The sequence below is a fragment of the Marmota flaviventris genome, chromosome 5, assembly GCF_047511675.1.
Source record: "Marmota flaviventris isolate mMarFla1 chromosome 5, mMarFla1.hap1, whole genome shotgun sequence".
Classification (NCBI taxonomy): domain Eukaryota; kingdom Metazoa; phylum Chordata; class Mammalia; order Rodentia; family Sciuridae; genus Marmota; species Marmota flaviventris.
Genome location: NC_092502.1, coordinates 103,931,718 through 103,953,469, shown reverse-complemented (window position 1 = coordinate 103,953,469; position 21,752 = coordinate 103,931,718). Strand labels below are relative to the sequence as shown.

At 33.2% G+C, this 21,752-nt stretch overlaps 1 protein-coding gene across 2 annotated transcripts in view; it reads right to left on the bottom strand.

Moving 5' to 3' along the window:
- Ap3b1 (adaptor related protein complex 3 subunit beta 1) overlaps nucleotides 1-21,752 on the bottom strand; it is a 256,304-nt gene that overhangs the window by 73,530 nt on the left and 161,022 nt on the right. For both annotated transcript variants that reach the window (XM_027927647.3, XM_071612471.1), the window contains exons 18-21: nucleotides 21,001-21,112; nucleotides 17,943-18,114; nucleotides 14,620-14,758; nucleotides 5,507-5,579 (exon numbers count right to left, since the gene is read on the bottom strand). In XM_027927647.3, the coding sequence (XP_027783448.1) occupies nucleotides 5,507-5,579; nucleotides 14,620-14,758; nucleotides 17,943-18,114; nucleotides 21,001-21,112 (496 nt within the window). The remainder of the gene's footprint in view (nucleotides 1-5,506; nucleotides 5,580-14,619; nucleotides 14,759-17,942; nucleotides 18,115-21,000; nucleotides 21,113-21,752) is intronic.

Below are 21,752 nucleotides of genomic sequence, written 5' to 3'. Positions count from 1 at the left end.
TATAAATATCTTGAGTAATAGTTTTTGAAAATTTTTATCACATAACATTATCATTAACATTTATCACCCAGTAATTTCACTAAAAGAAAAAGGTGAAAAAAACATTTTCCACACTAATGTAAAGAATAACAATAGCTTTCAAGACAGTTCTCTAGTGGAGTCAAAAGTCTTAAAAGGATGTTTAAATCATATCTCTATTTTATTCTCCACTCTAATTAATTAGGAGCCCAGGCTACCTAATTCCCTTCTAATTATACTTTGTCAGCAAAGCTATGTACTTGATTCAAATGTTTTACTTACTCTAAAATTGGTAGGAACTTGAAAATCTTCTAAAAAATCTTCTAAAAATGAAAATCTGATCACGTCACTCCCCTGCTTAGGATTCTTCAAAGACTCTTAAATTGCCAATAAAAGTCTTGCCTTAACTAAAAACATAAGGTCCTTGATGGTCTAGCTCAGCCCTGCCCAACAGAACTTTCTATAATAATGGAAATATTCTATATGTGTGCTAATATGTTGGCCACCAGCCACACATGTATAATGTGCTTGATAAATGTGGACAGGATGACTATAGAAATGCATTTTTAAATTTTAATTAAGTTAAATAGCTATATGTGGCTACTGGCCACCATGCTGTACAGACAGCTCAGATCTAGCTTATCATCAATTTCATTAGCTCTTTTAGTTCTATGTAACACAAGTTCTCAAGATCTTGCTTCATGTGTTAGAGGCTTTTGTGTGTTACTAAATTTGCCTAAAAGGATTTCCCCATCTCATTCATTTCACAACTTCTAACTGATAACACTTAGAGGGAAGGACCTCCCTTACCTAAAATATCTTTGCCTTCTCTGTCTCACAGGTTTTCTTGTCAAATTTCTATAACCATACTTCTCATGTAATGCAAATTTGTATCTTTACATATTTTACTTTCTACTAAGTCTGTGTAGACAGAGGCTGACAACACTTTTTAGAGCTTTATACTCTCTCAAGAGTTCATTGAATGAAATAAATTAAAATGTTGAAAAAGTTTTGGCTTCCAGCCAATTGTCATTCCAAGGTAACACTGTAAAGGGAGTAACATACTTAATTTGACATCGCTTTTCAAAGCATCTTTTTCTCATTTTAGTCTCATAATATCCTGTAAATTAGGTCAAGAAATATTAATTCATCGAATTAACAACAAATATTTCTTCAGCAAAACAGCAAGGGAGAGATAAAGAACATAAAAATACGGTTCCTGTCTTCAAACAACTTCAAATCTAAGAGAAAAATAAATGCTTTAACACAAAGTAATAGTGCTGGTGTTGGGGCTGGGGCTCCAGCACTTGCCTAGTATGTGTAAGGCACTGGGTTCTATCCTCAGCACCACATTAAAAAAAATAAATAAATAAAATAAAGATACTGTGTCCATCTACAAAAAAAGAAAGAAAAGAAAAAGTAACAATAAAGTCCATAAGTGATACTACCAAAAGAGAAAACTTTCAAAGGAAACAACAAAATTTAAACATACACAATAGAAAATGTGTATGCAGAATGGAGACTGGGTGAAAGAGGGACTAGAGCCTTTGTTTCCCCTGAACTCACTCAGTACAACTGAGGCACTGCTACAGATCCCAGACCTCCTCAGTGTCAGACAGACACTGAAAACTACTGTAGAGTTAGCAGGTGCCATGGAGAGCGGGACTAGGGGAGGAATACTGGGGATAGGGTGTACTTTGGAGGCTTCATGAACAGAGGAAATGAAGCCCAGTTTTTAAGTAAACATGAGATCTGCACAAGAGGAAGGGAGATCCAGTTAACCAATGAATGAAGGAATGCTGTAAACAAAGGCTGAGGTGGGAATCTGGAAAAAGAAGGGAGTTGAATTTATGTAAAAGACCAAGGGAAACTGTTAAAAATCTACCAAAGAGATGAATGGTATGAGAAATATGGTATTGCAGGATGAATTATTCAGATGCTAGTATAAGAAACAGACTGAAGGACAGAGCAGTAGAGTTGGCAGGAAGGAAAAATTTATAATAATTTAAGGATGAGGTGAAAAGAACTGAAGAAAAGCAATAGCAGTGAGAAGGTTTCTAAAGGACATGTATATTAAGACTGGCCAACGTCATAAAGTAAGTGAATGGCAGAATTACCAGAGAATTAGAACTGGCCCTTCGAACTCGGATTAAAATGTTGTCTTTCTATTCAACATGTGACTTTTCCAGTGGGTTGTAAATATCTTTGTTCATGTGTTGGTCTGTCTATACATCCATTCACACATCCAAAATATTAAGTACCCAGGAGAGATTTAAAAAATGAGTAAGAGCCACATGCTTTTCATTTTAGTGACTTGGGAGGCTAAGGTAGGATCACTAGTTCCAGGACAGCCTGGGCAACTTAATGAGAACTTGTCTCAAAATAAAAAATAAAAAGGCCTGTGGACATAACTCAGTGTTGAAGTGTCCCCAAGTTCTCAGTACCACCCACCAACAAACAAACAAAAAAGGAAACTGAATAAGCAATAGCCTCTCATTTCAATTATGGCTTGGCTAAGATCCATGAAGAGATGAGGGGAGATTTAGATATGAAGACAATTTTTCAGATGAGAGGCTAATTTTCTGTTTTGGTTTTTTTTTTACACTATTTTTCTTTGCTAAACATATTCAATACAATAATTATATAATTATTCTTCTAATCAAAGTTTTGTTACAAAAATGAAGAATAACTAAGACTCTTAGTATATAATGCTAATATGTAATCATTTAACCTGTTCAACAAAGGGAAATATATCCTATTTGTAAAAATGCAGGTTAGAATGAAATTTCCTTTAAAATAATACAAAAATCTTACCTTTAAATTCTTATAAAACTTAAATTTTAAGAAAACCTTTGTCTCTTCAAAAACATACATCTTTTAAAAATGCATCAAACTATAACAATTATATATTTTATAAGTCTCCATTCTTAACATGCCTATATGTATCTTTTAACTTAGAATTAACTCTGTTGTTTATAAATTACCCAGTCTATGGTATTTTGTTACAACTGTCTGCAGGGACTAAGACAGTATATAAGAATAGGTGACTTTTGAGCTGGGATTTTGAAAGACAAGAATCAGCCTGCCATCAAAAGATTTGGGGGAAGAGTTCTCAGCAGAGGACAGCAGTACTAATGCCCTTGACACAAAGGAACATGGTATGTTTAAGCAAGCAAAGAAGCAGAATGGTATAAAATGTGGATGAGAGGCAAGAAGGAGTCAAATCATCTATGGTCTTAGAAACCTAGGAAATGAGTATGGACTTTAATCTAAATACAGAATTAAGCCATCAAATGAAAGAATTTAAAACAAGGAAGGAATAAGACCTCATTTTGTAGTTCACTGGTAGGATAAATTTCCATAAAAACTCAAAAAGCTAAACACCAAAAACAAAAAAAAAAACAAATAACCCAATCAATAAATGGGCCAAGGACCTGAACAGACATTTCTCAGAAGAGGATATACATTCAATCAACAAACATATGAAAAAAATGTTCATCATCTCTAGCAATTAGATAAATGTATATCAAAACTAAGATTTCATCTCACTCCAGTCTGAATGGCAGCTATTATGAGTACAAACAACAATAAGTGATGGCGAGGATGTGGGGGGGAAAGGTACACTCATGCATTGCTGGTGGACTGCAAATTGGTACAGTCAATATGGAAAGCAGTATGGAGATTTCTTGGAAAACTAGGAATGGAACCACCATTTGACCGAGCTATCCCTCTCCTTGGTCTATACCCAAAGGACTTAAAGGGACACAGCCACATCAATGTTTCTAGCAGAATAATTCACAATAGCTAAACTGTGGAACCAACCTAGATGCCCTTCAGTAGATGAATGGATATAAAAAAATGTGGTACACATACATAATGGAATATTACTCACCAATAAAAGAGAATAAAATCATAGCATCTGCAGGTAAATAGATGGAGTTGGAGAAGATAATGCTAAATGAAGTTAGCCAATCCCAAAAAAACAAATGCCGAATGTTTTCTTTGATATAAGGTGATTGACTCACAGTTGGGTGGGAAGGGAGAACAGGGGAGGAATAGACGAACTCTAGATGGGGGGCAGGAAGGGAGGCGTCAGGGGGTTAGCAATGATGGTGGAATACAATGGACATCATTATCCAAATAGCATGTATAAAGACAAGAATTGGTGAGGTATGAAAAATTGTGCTCTATATGTGTAATATGAATTGTAATGCATTCCACTGTCATTTATTTTAAAAAATCAATTAAAAAAAAAAGAACTACTAGGTCAGCTGGGCATGGTGCCACATGCCTGTAATCCCAGTGACTCGGAAGGCTGAGGCAGGAGGATCATGAGTTCAAAGCCAGCCTCAGCAAAAGCAAGCTGCTAAGCAACTCAGTGAGACTCTGTCTCTAAATAAAATATAAAATAGGGCTGGGGATGTGGCTCAGTGCTCGAGTGCCTCTGAGTTCAATCCCAAGTACCCTCCCTCCAAAAAAAGAACTACAGGTCAAAGGGTACATATGCTTAAAGTTTGAAATATATTGCTAAAATGACCCCCAAATTCTAAGCCTATCTGTATTCCTAAAAAGAGCATATACATGCTGTTTCTCCAAACCTTCATAATACTGGTTGAGACCAAACTTTGAAATCTTTGATAAAGTGTAAAAAACTTGGTTCCAATTTCATTTTTAATATCTCTATACTATGTATCTCTTTTTGTTATACATTTTAATTTATATATAATAAGAACTGGCTGTGACTATTAGAGATAGGTTATCTAAACAATATAAATGGGACAAATTCATGATGGAATGAGGCAACTTAAAAACATAACTCAGCCCAGCATGGAAACACTACATTGAAAAATGACAGTAGTTTAAGATTCATGAAGTCTTACTTCTTGTTGCTCTTTTCCTAGTGCAAACTTATCTAGTAACAAAGTTAGTTCCACTATTTCTCTTCACAATGCTGAAGGATTTAAGGGGAGTGGTGACTATACATCTTTGCATAGTTGGGTGAGTATACTTGCAGAATTCTAAATTCTCAGAAGATTTGCTGAGACAAAAATTAAAATGTTGACAGGTGTATCCAAAAACTGCATTACCCATTCCATTCCTACCCAAACTATGGCAAGTGGAAGATGGTGATGTCCTTCCTATCTCCAATTATTTTCTCAATTCCTCACCTACCTAACATCTCACAATGTAGAAGCCATGAGCTATTAATACTTATATAGTGAAAAAATTACAATGTATAATATTTTAAAATATTATTTTAAGATGAATTTTATATACTTTTTGGCCATCTATACTTATTCATGTGACACAAAACTAATAGACTGAATAGATGAAGATACTAATATTACTGATTTCCAGTTTTCTTGCTTTATTCATTTATAAATATTTTAAAATAGATTTTGGTAAGTTTGGGGACATGTAAATAAAAGTTGCATTAAAAGGAAAAACATTCTTACTCAAAACTGAAGAAAAGTTTTATAATACTTACAATCATCTAGATCCAGAAGTGAAACATCTTTGGTAAGAAGATTTCTATCTTGCTTTGTTTGTTTTCCTATCTCCTATAAAATAAACATTTGATTAATTTTATCATGTTTTGTCTTAACAATCTATGTTAATCTACTTATAAAACAAACTTTTTTCTCAACCTTACAAATTAAGTTTCTGAATGATTATTAAAATGTTTTTCTGAATCAAAATTTGTGTCTCAATTAGCACACAGCATTTGGACCACATTAGGCAAACTGTAAATAACTATAACTAACTTTTAAATAATTTTTAAATATTTTGTGTTTAAAGATTATAAAGGACCTTAGAAGAAAATTTAAAGGTACTAATTATTTTATAACATGACAAGTTTCTGCAAACATAAAAATGTAACATGACTCTGGTAGAAAGTGCACAAATAGTCTTTAAACTATTTTTAAACAACTTTATTAATAAAGAAAAAGAAATGCTCAAACGTCACATGCGTAGCTCTAAATTGCTGACAGATTTGTGATGGGTTAGCATCTTCTGATATGGTCTGTGATAGGCACTATACTAAGTACTTGGTACTTTGTTATTGGGTTGTGTCAGACTCTTTTTGCCAAAGGTCTATATATGACATTAGCACACTCTTGTTCTTTAGAGGAGTGGAAAAGGATTCACTTACTTTTTTTTGGCTGTTTTATAGACAGAACTGATATTTCAAAAGTAGAGCTTCGCCCACTACAGATTTGCTTATTAATCTTCCTACATTTATAAAACATGTATAGCTATGGAGTAGAACACAGTACCCCTAAAGCCTGAGGTATTCACAGCTTGGTTACACATTCAGAAAATATTTGTACATCTAAAAAGAAGTTTAATTAAGTTCTGCACTGAGTAGCACTATTAATAACTAAAGATCAACAAAGAATAGGGTGTTAAACATATCTGTGTCAAAGTTACTTATCTTTATAATCTATGCTCTTTTATTTTACATGAAAGTTTCTTAGGTTAAAAGTGAGAACTTAAGTTTTTAATAAAAACTTTCTGTTAATTCATTCATTCATTCAATAGATAGGTATAGAATTTTAAATGTGTACCAGATTCTGTGCTAAGCAATGGAAATAACAGCCTACACCTCCAAAATCCCTGCCTTCAAATAACTTACCATTAACTGAAGGGATTAAAAGCTAATTGCTAATGTAAATTGGTATAAATATATTTGAAGTATTCCTCTAGCCATGGAAACACATCACTGAAGAAAAAGGTATATTACCACCATTTAAAGTGTTGAAGCTTACGCCAGCATGTACATGAAGAACATTACATAAAATACATGGCATGCAACATTTTTAAATGATTTAAGTTCTGCTTGTTTTCTCCCTTATGCCAATACTCAGAAAATTATTTTCCAGGTTCATACAATATACATTAAAACACTAACAAAAAGGTCAACACTGATTTTCCTCCTCATAATAATTATTTCTGCCACTGAAAACTAAAAGCCATCTACATGGGATTTCTTTTTCATTCCTTATTTAAAAACAAACCAAAGAGTATTTGTCAACTTCTCAAGCAAATAACAATGTTAGGGCTGGAGGAAAAACAGAAGAAATGTTACTTTTGAGGCTGAAATTTAAAAGTTGTAAGAAAACGAAAAGAAGTTCAGAATAAAAATGCCACTTCAACTAGAATATCATTCCTGTGAAAAAAGAACATATAATAAAAAGCACTTATCATCATGTGACTTATCAAAATGCTATGCTGAGCACAATGGGTGTAGCTTCCTATAAGCTACAATGGTGCATGACTGTTTTTATGGAATCGTAACCTCCCCACCTGAAAAATTAGAAACCTATCAAATCAAGATAAAGTTAAAGCTGAAGGCAAGTCTATGCCTTATTTCCTACTTCACAGCTAAGAATGTGTAACAATATCTATTTCATACACATCAGGTCACACACAACACAGAACAGGGCTGCATGTGAAATTGGCATAATCTCTTATTAGAAGCCTTAAACAGAAAGAAAAAAGGCTTTCAAAAGGACAGAATTTTATTGACTTCTTGAGAACGGCAAATAACCAGTGACTGAAATACAACATTAGCAATAGATAATGGTCATTTCTACTGAATTGAAAAAGCCTTGCATTCCGAATCAAGGGTATAAAATGCTTCATAATGTGTTTGGCATTCTTCTCTTATATTATATTTCATTTTTCATTTTAAAAAATCCATAGTAAGTTCAAAACATTTTCATACTTAAAGGATCTACTATAAAAATAAAAATCTGAATTCTAAACAAAGAAGTTAAGAGCTCTATTCCATCAAACATTTCTCCATTTGCAATTCATCTTGGTAATAGAGACAGAACCTGGGTAAATGCATATAGGACTTGAGGCAGGAGATTTTTCTTGCTCAATGCATAATTCATGTGCTCCGCCTGCAAAGTGTGTAAAATGAGAATTTCACACCGCAGCATGAGCCATGGAGCTGCAGAGAAAAGGCAGATGAAATCATATTTTACTGTGTGAATTTTATTTCTTACCCTCCCAATATTTATACAAAACCATCATTGACAAACCAAACACATTGACAGATCACCCACTGTTTCCATTGTGTTAGTACTTGAGAAGAGATCAGGCAGAAAGATAGACAATTTGTTTTTGTATATTTTTTTTAAATAGAGGATTAGGTTTTTAACAGCTGAGTGACTGTATTAGACTTTTATAAGGACAACAGTAACTGATCTTAAGATCTCACTATAAAAAATATCTAGTTATCAATTCATCATCCTCAAATCTCCATTTTGTTTCTATGGTATTCGATTATACACCTCAACACATCAACATTTTCAAAATGAAATACAAAGTCACAGGGTTAAGAAACTGATTTCTATTTAATGTATTTCATTTCAAATAATAAATAAAAAATCATGGAAATATTTATCAAGTTCCAAATAATACAAACGAAAATATGTAACAATATACCTCTAAAGATTTTTATGTATTATGCATGTTCATTTTCATGCTGATTATAAGAGGAAAGGTACATAGAAAAAAAGATTTGACATGACAAGCATCAAATATGCTTCCACTGGAAAGAGGTTTGAAATTTAAAACCATAAGACAGGATAAGCAGTATGTAAAGTTTGTCAAACCCATACTGTGCTTCGAAATCAACAACGATTTGAGGATAATTTCTAGCTTCATAGGGCAAGGTATGTGAATGAAATATTTTCAATTACAATTAATACCAAGGACAATTTAATGATTCTCTTTTTTTTTCAAGTCATCTGACAAATTTGATTTAAAAAATTTGAGACTCACAAACTTGTTTCTTAAAACAAAGGTACAATTCTAGTATACTGAGACTTCATTATAAATTAAGAAATTTAAATGGTTAAAATAAAGTTTTCCCTATTAGACTACACCTACTTCGATAAGAAGGAATGCTTACTGGTATTCCCTTTGTTTTAAAGGTCTCGGTTGAAATCAAATGATACTTTTGTTTTGAAGAACTTAAAATATGAAGTAAATTGGAAGAGACAAATCACACTCAAGAGGCAAACTTTAGAATTGTTAAAGTAGAAACTAATACTCTTCAATATTCATAGAAGTTCGAGCAACATACATAACTACTTGTAATAGTATAATTAAAGCTTGTTTCTTATTCTCACAGAGAAAAGAAAACCAATTGGAAATTATACATAATTATACATCTCATGCCAAAACTGCTTTATCCCCAAGATCTTTCACAAAAAAGATCTTTATCCACAAGATCTTTTATTAAGACAAATCTTAACATTTGAATGCTAGTAATCAAACCAGCTTGGTCCTCAAAGTACTTAAGAGATATAATCTGTTTCTCTGCATCTCTCAAAGAGGGATTAGCAAAATCCAAAGATACATAACCTGAGAGTACCTTGAACACTGCCAGGAATACACAGATGACAGTATTTTTTCACAACTAGTACAAATATTAATCTTGATTCAAATACAGAAATGCTCTTAATGTTAAATGAAAATACACTAAATTTATTTATTTCACACTAGCAGATTATTATACTTTAACTGCATTTTATGTAATTAAAATGTTATAATCTATAAAAGGAAAACATAAGTCATTCACAATAAATAATAATCATGATTTTAAATCATCATAATTTAATCATCAATTATCTAAATCTTCATTCAGCTGCTAGTACATATACCCTATAAATATAATTAAAATGCTGCATCACAATTAAGGTGTGAACAGTGGAATAACGAGGTAACACCAAAAACACAATAGTATGTAGGAACACTCTAATATGTTGGTTAGTTATAAGAACCCTGGAGCATGGCTTCAATAAAGGAAAAAAACCCTGGAAACATTATTCTAAGTAAACTTTTCACCATCTGTTCAACACATAAATTTTAACTAACAGAAGAATATAACTTAGTTATATTGCTTAAAAAATAAGATAAAATGATATAGATGTGAATATCTTCTGGACTCAATATGGTCTGTACTATTGATTTTCCTTGCTCTTCTGTTTAAAAATGTTTCTTTTTTTACACTCTTTTAAGTATGTGAAAGCACTGAAAGTATGGAATTATTAAAGGTAATTTTTATAGGCATTATTTGGGGCAAAAGAATTATTTCATAAAAAGGACCATTCTCAAAATATTCCTCAAATACACTTCAGAAAAGAACATCTATGCATAAAATATGCTTATCCATCAAAATAACTGTAACTGAAATAAGATAATTTTCTTTTGTTATTACTGACAACATGTAACCTCAAATGAGGAGTCTTTCAATCAATAATTTAAACAAATAACATGACATCTGAACGTATAACTATAGTTTTGTGCCTTATAGATCTACTGGGAATGGTATGGAATGAAAAATTGTAAGCAATTTAGCAATGGTCCTTGCTCTTTTGACTGTCCCTGGACCACTCACATGAGTGATGCCCTCTTATCATATAATTTTTTATTCCCCACAGTCATTCATAGGAAAGGTGGAGAAGTGGAAGGACCACATGATGCCACTTCCCCCTTGGCTTATATTTTCTGTAATAACAGAAATGTGTAAAAAAAGAAAAAAGGCATAGAAATAAGAAGGAACCCAGTTTCATAAGAGAACCACAAATACTCCACTGGGATTAGAAGCTGGGGTGGGTTAGGACTAGAGAGGAACATTTAGACATACTAGCCTGAGGAGTATTACTAACTCAAATGACAATTGGGACACAATACAGGCGACTTAATCATGGTGCCCCCCCTTTTTTTGCCAGGGGGTACCAGGGATTGAATTCAGGGGCATTTGACCACTAAGCCACATCATCCTCAGCCCTATTTTGTATTTTATTTAGAGACAACTGCTTAGCACCTCACTTTTGCTGAAGCTAGCTGTGAACCTGCAATCCTCCTGTCTCAGCCTCCCCAGCCACTGGGATTACAGGCATGGCCACCATGCCAGACTCAGGACTTTCTCTTAATTTGGCATTTGTACAGAAGAATTGGGGCTGGGAAAGCACAGATTTGAGGATGACCAGTGGCATTGGTCTACAAAGATAATGAAGAGCTGATCTAGAATGGTGAAAATAAGAAAGAAGAAACAGTAGGAGGAATAACATAGAATCTGGAGGACTTGACAAAGGAGTCAAAGATCCTTATGAGAATAATGTTGCCAAATGACAGACCATGTCCTCTGGCTGTCTTAGGCCTGGAAAACCAGTAGCCCCAGAAAGGCTCAAGAATTTGATCAGAATTTGGCAAGAAAAGCTGGAGCACTTGTAGAGAGAGATGTTACTATGAAAATAATCTAGTGGAAGCCATTAAAAATGTTAGAAGAAAATGACTAAAGAAAAAATCATGTCAATATATTTGAAAAAGTGATGTGCACTAAGTAATAATTTGGAGACAATATTCATACTTGAGTGTTAGAAGGGGTAGAAAAGTAAAGCAATCAAAACAATGAAAGGTCAATAAAGACCAAACAAAACAGATGCAGAAAGTTTCAAGTAGTAGAACTGTGATATCAAAAGATAAGATTACTATCCAAGTAAAGGCAGCTGGGCTTGGGGAAGGATCATGGCTATCTTTTCAGAGCAGTGTCTAAAGGAAGTGATAAAGGTGGGGAAAAATTTCTAATGAATTAAAAAATAATAGATGAATGATTTGCATGTTATTTTTTTCTAAATTCTCACTCTGTTCCCTTCCTGCTTCCTTTTTCTCTTTAAATACTGGAGAAGACTTGAGTGCTGAGGTTGGCAGAAGAGAAATTAGTGGAGAAAGAGATTAAAAGCAAAAAGGAAACAGATGATTATTAATACAAAAAGTGAAAAAATGCAGACTTAAAACTTGAAAATATATATAAATTCCTTTTAGCTTTGTTTGTCTGTAACTCCAATGCTATTAATCTTTCATGCAATTTACGTTCAAGTTAAAAAGTGTTAAAACTGTTGTTTTATGTGGTGCTTCATACTGATCTTTCACATTTTGATTTTGTACCATAACACAGAAAAGAAACAAGGTAGGTATTAGCATTTCTAGGTTATACATGAGAAACTGAAAAAATAAAGATATTATCTCCCAACAAGTAAAACACTATACTTATAGGAACACCATAAAAATTAACTTTTTTGAAAGTCATATATTCAATATACCTCCAAGGTCTCATTTTTAGGCTCAGCTTCCCCAAAACACATTGTCCAGATTGAAGAAAAAAAAGAGAGAGAGAAAGAGTAAAAAGTATAGATTTATTAGGCTGAAGATTTAAGGCATAGGAATTTTCAGCAGTAATACACTGTCATGCTAAATTAAGGTAAAGCACCCACCATCTGCCTTCATTACTCATAATTTGGAGCAGAAGCCACAACACTTGGTGCAAGGAGGACTTTTCCACAATTATAGAGTTGCCTATTATTAGAAAATTGGTACACTTGTAATCACTAGGTATACTCCAAGTCATTCAGAAAGAAATGGAAATAAGTAATTATGGCAGCTCTGGGGTGGAGACTATTTATTACAATTGCTAAATTAAAGCGAAAACAAAGAGGCACAAACCCTATCTGCCTATTATAGGTAGGAAAGGCATTCTAATATAAGAAAATAAACTTTCTAAGGAAAATTTGTACACACAAAACTATCAATAATGTGAGAAAAACCTGTATTTCTCAAGGATCTTGGCTCATTGTAATAGTTTAAATTTTTATGTTCTATTATCCATTACCAAGCAATCTAATCTGATCATTAAAATCTTCGACAAAGATGGAATAAATTGAAATACGGATCTGGGTGTCCTTGTGGTTTTTTTAACAGGCTCCTGAAGCTCTGCTTCTAATACTACATAGGTGCTGAAGGCTACAAATTTTCAGCTTCTAAACACTTCATAAGAATAACTAACTTCAATTCCACTTCCTTGCCATTTGCTGATTTCTTGTTCTGTCATTTTTAAAAGCATAGATTTCTTATTCTGGATCATACTTACTGTCAATTTCTAAAATCTCTTTATTTTAAATAATTTTAACTTTTTTGTGTAATTCAATAGAAGTAGAAAATGAGATATACCAAATTCATTGTGTGACAGGTGTTTTTTTGTAAACTTTAAACAAATTTAGTTGCAGATGAATAAAATACCTTTATTTTAATTATTTATGTGGTGCTGAGATGCCCCACACATGTGAGGCGAGCGCTCTACCACTGAGCCACAACCCTAGCCCTGTGATAGGTTTTTATATGAGGCCACACTAAGTCTTAAAAATCTCTAAAGGTTTAGGTTAATTTTTGAAAAATAGAAATTTTTGATCATGTTACATATGGATACAAGATTTTAATAGAAATTTAATTTTCAGATGTTTTACTATAAACAATAGTATTTGAAATACAGCAAGATAAATACCAATTGTTTTTTGTTTGTTGTTATGGTGGTGCTGGGGATGAAACCCAGGGCCTTGTACATGCTAGGCAAATGGACTACTATTGAGCATATCCTCAGCCCCCTACCAATATTTGAAATATGCTTATTCTTTAACAATAAATCTCTGCATTGAGGAGGTCATCTGTCTACTTCAATGAATTTATTTTCATCCTTGGCTATTCAGGGACATACAGAAGAAACTTAAGTTCATAGAACTAATAAGCAAATGAAAAAAGATATTGGGTCAAGATGAAACTGAGTTCAATGAACTGCTGCACTTGAAGCCGAGCATCAATAGGATCCACTTACACAAAGTAAGCGATAATAAAGATCAGAAAGATAATTAGATCTGAATTGTACATTAATAACTACACGTTTACAACATATGTGTGTATTTTTTGCTACAAAGCAGACAAAAAAGTTCAGTGTTAAAAATGTTATATTGAAAACATTATTACTCTACTCCACAAGTGGTTCTTGCATTTGTTTTAAAATAATGGCTGCTGCATTTTAGTAACTAATTATATAACGTATACCTTTTAACTAAAGCTTTAAGAACATTCTACTATCTACTGACATTCTTTGTATAACCTTTAATACTTTTTAAAGCATATTAGTCTCAATTTTTTTTTTTATGATGTATGTGCATTCACACTCCTTTTTCGTGGGGGGAGGGGTACCAGGGATTGAACTCAGGGACACTCAACCTGAGCCACATCCTCAGCTCTATTTTGTATTTTATTTAGAAATAGGGTCTCACTGAGTTTCTTAGTTTCTGAGTTTCGCCTCACTTTTGCTGAGGCTGGCTTTGAAGTTGAGATGCCCCTGCCTCTGCCTCCTGAGCTGCTGGGATTACATAGCACTACTGCGTTCTATTTAATACTACTTATATAACTTCCATTTATTTCATTCCTGTTTAGCAAAAGCCTCCCTTGTCATAAGCTAGCCAAGAATTTCAGTGGCAAGGGATGTGTTAAAAAGCAGTTCTAACTTCTCTGCAGAGTTGGGTTATAAGGGAAAGGATTATCTAGAGGAAATAAAATCACAGGTGTGAATGAATAAAGATGGTCAACTTTTGTTGTTAGTGACAATGTTAAATACTTCTTTTTTAGTTTCGTGACTTTCAACAAAACACTAGTTTTCAAAAATATGTATTGTTAATGAGGAAAAAGGTATAAGAATATTTATATTCTTTGTATTATAATAACTCTATAACCTCTTACCTTAGTAGTTTTTCTGGATTCATATTCACTTTCAGATTCTGATTCAGAATCTGAAGAACTTTCTATTGAACTAGAGTCGGCATCAGAAGAACCTGAAGTTCTAGATTTTTCATTTTTCTTCTTCCCATCTTCAGTATCACTATGCATATCAATAAATTTAAAAATTATCAATTGCAACTCCTTTACATAAACAAGTTTAAATAGTTTATACAACGTATAATAAAAATAGTTTCAAAATCCCACAATATATTAGTGAAATAATAATAAAGACAGCATTATCTATAACCAAATAAATTAAAAATACTGCAGATGCAAAGAACCATAAAATAACACTAAATGATGTCATCAATAGTAATAAAGAAAATAATTAATATGTTCAATTTACTAGAAATTAAATGCTCACAGTTACAAATTCAAAGATCTTAGGCTGATTTTTAAAATGCTGTTCCTAAATACTGTTTATTGATAAATTTAAATATTTATGTGTCTACTTTTGCTAAAACAGACTTGCACAGTATAGAATTTTTTCTAAGAAATTATACAAGCTTCCAAAAATGACCTTAAATACATCATGTGAGAAAATGTTCACCAATTCAAAGACAATTCTTCTAATGCACTAAGTCTTACTAAAAATGATAATAGTAACATACAAACTTTTAAAATATCAAATAATGACAACTTAGTGCTTAATGGTATTCATTCATTTGTCCACTCACTCAACTAATATTTATTGATTATTGATGGCATACTGGCACTGTGTTCGGTACTATGGAAATAATAAGGTAACACATGATCTCTGTGTGTCTACCTTATAGTGTCTACAATCCACTGGAGGATACAGAGAAATAAGGTGGCAGTGACAGTATAGTATAACTAATAAGTAATGAAATATAGTGTGCCATGACATCTATACTAATTTGACCAAGATTAAAAATACTTCATGGACAAAAAAGGGCGACAAAGAAATATAAATTAAGAAATAGGAAGAAGGCAGGCAGCCATGTAGAAAAGCAATCTCAAAAGAGAAAAAATAAAATGTGAGATGGCCAAACAGAATTCTCTCAGGGGATGAAAGATACCCTGAGATGTATCATATTTTCCACCAAACTGAAAGTCTGTTCTCTCTTCTCTCTCTCTCTCTCTTTCTCTCTCTCTCTGTGTGTGTGTGTGTGTGTGTGTGTGTTACTTTCAAAACCCTACCTTAAACCAGGCGGTCCCAGGCATTCCATACTGATCCTACCAATTATCTTATTTATTTGGTTTTGGTACTGGGAATTGAACCCAGAGGCATCTACCATTGAGCCACATCCCCTAGCCCTTATAATTTTTAAATTTTGAGATAGGGACTAGCTAAGCTCTTAAGGCTGGCCTCAAACTTGAGATCCTCCTACCTCAGCCTCCTGAGTTGCTGGGATTACAGGTGTGTGTCAGCAGGACTAGCTGATTATAAAATTAAGATGCACTCTTGCTATATACATTATTGTCCCATTTACAATAATAAAGTAATATTTAAGAAGGCTAAGGAAACAGGAGGGAAGAAGTGAAATATGAACTCTAGTTTGTCTTAGTTCAATGTATATTTTTTCCCCAATGCTAAACTATTTACTATCACATGGAAATATCTTGGAGTATAAAATTCAAGTGGAGCCAGAAATAGTAATGAATAATAAAGGCTGATTTTTGAAGATATGTAAAGCTTATTAAGAGCTTCAAAAAAATTAACATACTGAAAATGTTAAAAAAAAAAAACAAGTTCCAAGAGATAGGCAGAAAGATACAGGGAGAGTAAATGATGAGGCAAGAGAAAAACTGATACTCCTTGAAATTGACTTTTATGGTAGAAATATGATTGCTCTGTATTAAAAATGAAGCTATGGCAACATGTAATTGTATATGAAGACTAAAAAATATGTTGTTTTTTCTCCCTGAGAAAAGAATGGCCATTTATTATCTCCAATTCATTGTTTAAAGAAAGAAGTGAAAAATGTAAGGACTTAGAATGTATTCTGTTGTGTAATAAACAACTCTTTCAAATTCAAACAAAGTCATTTTCTGAAAAAAAATGAAACAGTGATATGATCATAAATTCCTAGCATATTGACTTATGCTATCTGAAAGATAATTCATGCATTGATCAAAACTTTCCCTTTCTAGAAACAAGATACTTTTGGTAAACCACATAGTCTGATGTTAAACCAAACATACAGAATTTCTCTCTAAGACAAGCCTGTTACAAACCAAGCAGCTCTTCTGCTGCAACAAGTCAATGATTCTAAATATACTTAGCTTCTAGCATTTAAGATAAGATTTTAAAGGTAAAAGTGTTATTTTATTATGCATCACTCAATTTTGATGGTAATTATTGTTTACCTTACTGCTTAGAGTTTCAGATGTTAATCTAATGAAAAGAATTTACTGGTAACTAGGTTTTTAACTTTGCAATGATGAAAAGCCTGTATTAATTTAACCTACAGATTTCATTTGTTCTGAACAGGAAAAACAATATAAATCACTTTTAAAATCATTAAATCCTGACTTAAATTAATAAAGTCATAATTAGGGCATTATGCTGTGTTTGTTATGGAAGTGGCAGGGCGAGCTGCTTTAATTACTGTCTGTAATAAAAGGAGCAGAGAGCGTACTGCGCCCCAATCAGTGCTGTCAGCCACGACTGAGCCGAGCTGCAAGCTCATCAAGTGAGCGGGCAGCAGGCTCCCAGGGAAAGGGCCATCATGTCAGCAGAGGCCACTCGCTGACAGCAGTGGGGAAAACAGAGTCACACAATTCAAGTTATTAGCCCCAATTACTCAAAATTTTAATGACACTTCAATACACGATAATGTTGTTGATAATGGGAGATCTTAAAAAGCCCTAACACTTAAATATCTTATGACCGTCTTCCTTCACAGCCTTTGACTCTAATATTTGGATCATAATCTTTTTAATATAACATTATTTAGAAAAATCAATTGTCTTAGTTACATAATGGCAAAGTGTTGAAGGATTTAATTTTAGCCCGCAGCAAAATTGCTACAAAAGGTAATTAAGTGTTTCATGCCTACTGCTTGATCACTTAATTCAGCTTTCCAAGGTTATACCAATTTTCAAAATGTAACCCTAAGATTTGTTCAAGTTCAAAATTAAATCTAAGCATTATAAGTACTGGAGTAATGTGAACTAGTAGCACAGCATTTAACAAGATTTAATATCTGTTTTGAGAGAAAATACAGAGATATTTTCTTACTCTTTCAATCAATAGGAAATATCTGTGGAGAACATACCACAGAATATTCTTTGAAGGAAATGCTGAAAAAATAATTTACCTTTTCCCTTTGTTTTTTGAATTCCTCGTGGCCATTCTTTTGTTTTCTGCTTCAGACTCATCTCCACTCTCACTCTCTTCCTCACTAGAGGAACCCTCACTGCTGTCCTCACTACTGTCTTCTTCTTCTTCACTTCCGCCTCCTTCTCCACTCTCACTTCCAGATTCACTCTCTAAAAAACATACCCAGAAGTTCTCTTGAGTTACAGCCATTGAATCATAAATGAGGACACCTGTAACTGTCAGTACTGATCACAAAGAAAACCAGACACTGTTGCCTTTTAGTGGTGTGGACCCGACTCATTCAAGCACTTCTATTTCTGCACCCTGTTTGTTCAGATCTACGGGTTTCCACAGGAGGGTGAGCTTGAAGGAATCAGAGAGAAGATGCTCTGATAATGGGTAGAGAAAAACAAAGCAAGATGAACCAAATAAAGCAAATTTGAGGCAGTCTCATTTTTCATCACAACCATAAGTATCTAGCTATGGCATTAAGGATAAAGAATTAATTTTAAATTATTCTATTTATAATGGGAATTTTTATTTAGAGAAAAAGAAGGCAATAGTTTAATCTTATTAGGAATAAACTTTGAGAGGGTACCAAGCCACTCTAATCATCCCCCAAAATTCTGAATTCAAGGACAATAAGCAAAATAAACAACTAAAGAGTTATGGTTTATTTTAGCTAACATGGGGCACATAGGTCTAAAAGATCATAAATTATGGTACACTAAGAGTCTGCAGAAGTGATTCATAGATTATCCTTATGTATATTTTTAAAATGAAGCTTAATATTTTTTACTATTTAAAATGAGTACAAATGCAGAGCTGTGCACTAGAAAAAAGGACACTCTTGCCCCTACCCATGATCTATGTGATGTAGCACACTTACACAGAAACATAATCAGCAATTAAACATTATTCTAATACGTTTATAACATCTACTTCATGAAGAATCTTTTCTGTATTACAGTGAAAAGCTAGGGTTCTCAAGTGGGAATGTTCAGGTTCAAATCCTGACATTATCACTAACTAGCTATAGGACTGAGCAAGCACCAGGTGTGGTGGTGAGCATGCCTATGATCTCAGCAGCTCGGAAGGCTGAGGCAGGAGGATTGAAAGTTCAAATCCAGTCTCAGCAACTTAAGTTGGCCTAAGCTACTCAGTAAGACCCTGTCTCAATATAAGATATTAAAAAAAAAAAAAAAAGGCTGGAGATGTGGCTCAGTGGTTAGTTAAGAAGCCCTGGGTTTAATCCCCAGTACCAAAAAAAAAAAAAAAAAGACAGAGTAACTTATTTAATCTCTCTGGGTCTTAGTCTCCTTTTCAACAAATGTGGATACTACTATCTAGCTACTTCACAGAGGTGTTGAGAAGGCTCAGTGATTTGAAATAAGTCAAGGTGAACAGAACACAATATGGACTACTCATCCTCAACATCTTTTATAAAGAGTAAAATTTATTTATCCAAACTTTACTAAAGCAAAACAAAACTGTTAAAGATATTTTGAATGTGTCATCATGTCAAAATTATATACATGTACATATTAAATCAGCTAGGTAGCTTATAATAGAAAAAATGAGAAGAAATAACATCAACTATGTTTCTGTCTCAAAATATCACATGGGAGTTCCACATGAATAGGGGTCCAGCTCACTTCAGGAAGTAATGTTTAAACCTAGATGTCCTTCAGTAGATGAATGGATAAAGAAAATGTGGCATATATATACAAACGGAATATTATTCAGCATTAAAAGAGAATGAAATCATGGCATTTGCAGCTAAATGGACAGAGTTGGAAAATATAATGCTAAGTGAAGTTAGCCAATCCCAAAAAACCAAACACTGAATGTTTTCTCTAATTTAAGGATCTGATTCATAATGGGGTTTGGGGGGTGCATGGGAAGATTAGATGATCTCTAGATAGGGCAAAGGGGAGGGGGGAAAAAGGGAGGGGGCATGGGGGCAGAAAAGACTATGAAATGAGATGGACATCACTATCCGAAGTACATGTATAAAGACATAAATAGTGTGACTCTACTTTGTGGACAACCAGAGATATGAAAAATTGTACTCTATATGTATACTATAAATTATAATTCACTCTGCCGTCATATATAACAAATTAAAATTAAAAAATAAAAAAATTTACAAGTTACTAAGATCCTTGAGGAAATAACAAATAAAAAAAAGAAAGAAAGATCCTTGAGGAAATTTGTTTATTCTCAAAAAGTGCTGTTTTCTAGAAAACAAATCTCCTAACTTGTAAGAGAAAAGATTTTGTTTTCCTGTAGTAACTATAGCAGAACTACAATACACTACTTGGACTCACTACTATATATAAAAGACTACCTAGGAAACAGTCATGAGCTTATGAATGAATGCGACAAAAATGTAAAATGAAAGGTGTAAAATGAATAAAACCTGTATGAAATGAAAAAGTGCAAGCTTAACTATAGAAACAGATCTTTCTCACTAGTCTGCATCACCCTTGAAATTCCATATTTTTTAGAAATAATTTTTTGTGGACTGAGTTACTTTTTCCACATTTGGGTTTACAAAATCAGAGTGTAATACATCTCAGATTAATTTATCAGATATTGAAAATGAAGACTTTGACAAGGGAAATGGGGAAAAAAGAATGAATTATCTTAGAATAAGACAGGGATAACCAAGTAATAGTGAGGGGCCCTGGTTCTCCAAGGAATGAAAGTTTTAAAGAAAGTTGGCTGTCATTTGTTATATAAATCATGCACAGAATTTCAGTAATGAAGGGATTTAAAAAACAACCAACTATACCCCTTCATCTATTAGATATAAAGAAAGGTAGGTGCCTTATTCAATTTGCAAAGCTGGGACCCAGGACTTCTGAATTCTTCCTATTTAGAATTTGTTTCATTGTATATGAACGCCCTCAATCTTTTAAGCTCTCAAGAGAACATTCTTTTATGTCTTGAATTTAGACACAGGCTGGAAGATGGAAGAGAGGAAAAGATAAAAGGAGTTTATATGTAACCTAAAATATGAGTAATATATTTCAATATATTATAAAACTCACCACTATCACTGCTGCTGCTATCAGAAGACTCCTCTTCTTCCTCAGATTCAGAGTAAAATTTCTTAGCAGGATTTTCTTTCTTTGCTTTTCCTGTTGGGGTCCATTCTTTTGCCTGTTTGCACACACACAAAAATAAAGTTAATATAAATGAAAACTCATTCAGAGATTCAGACTTCTGGCAAGTGTAATCGTTCAGAATCCACTGTGTACTCAGAAGAAAGTTTAAGCCCTCAACTTAGAAAACATCTGTTAGAAGTGTTCGACATCTCTAGCAATTAGGGAATGCAAATCAAAACTTCATGAAATTTCATTTTGTTGCAGTCAGAATGGCAATTACAAAGAATACAAATAACAATAAATGTTGGCGAGGATGTGGGGGAAAAGGTTATATATTGTTGGTGGGAATGCAAAGTAGTGCAACCATTCTAGAAAGCAGTAGGTAGAGTTTTTCAAAAAACTAGAAATGGTACCATGATATGATCCAGCCATCCCACTCCTTAATATATATCCATAAAATTTAAAAATCAGCATACTACGGTGATACAGTCATATCAATGATTATAACAGTACAATTCTCAATAGCCAAGCTATGGAGCCAACCTACAAGCCCTTCAACAGATAAACAGATCAAGAAAATGTGGTATATATACACAATGGAGTATTATTCAGCACAAAGAAGAATGACATAATGGCATTTGCCAGTAAATGGATGAAACTAGAGACTATAATGCTCAGTGAAAAAAAGCCAGTCC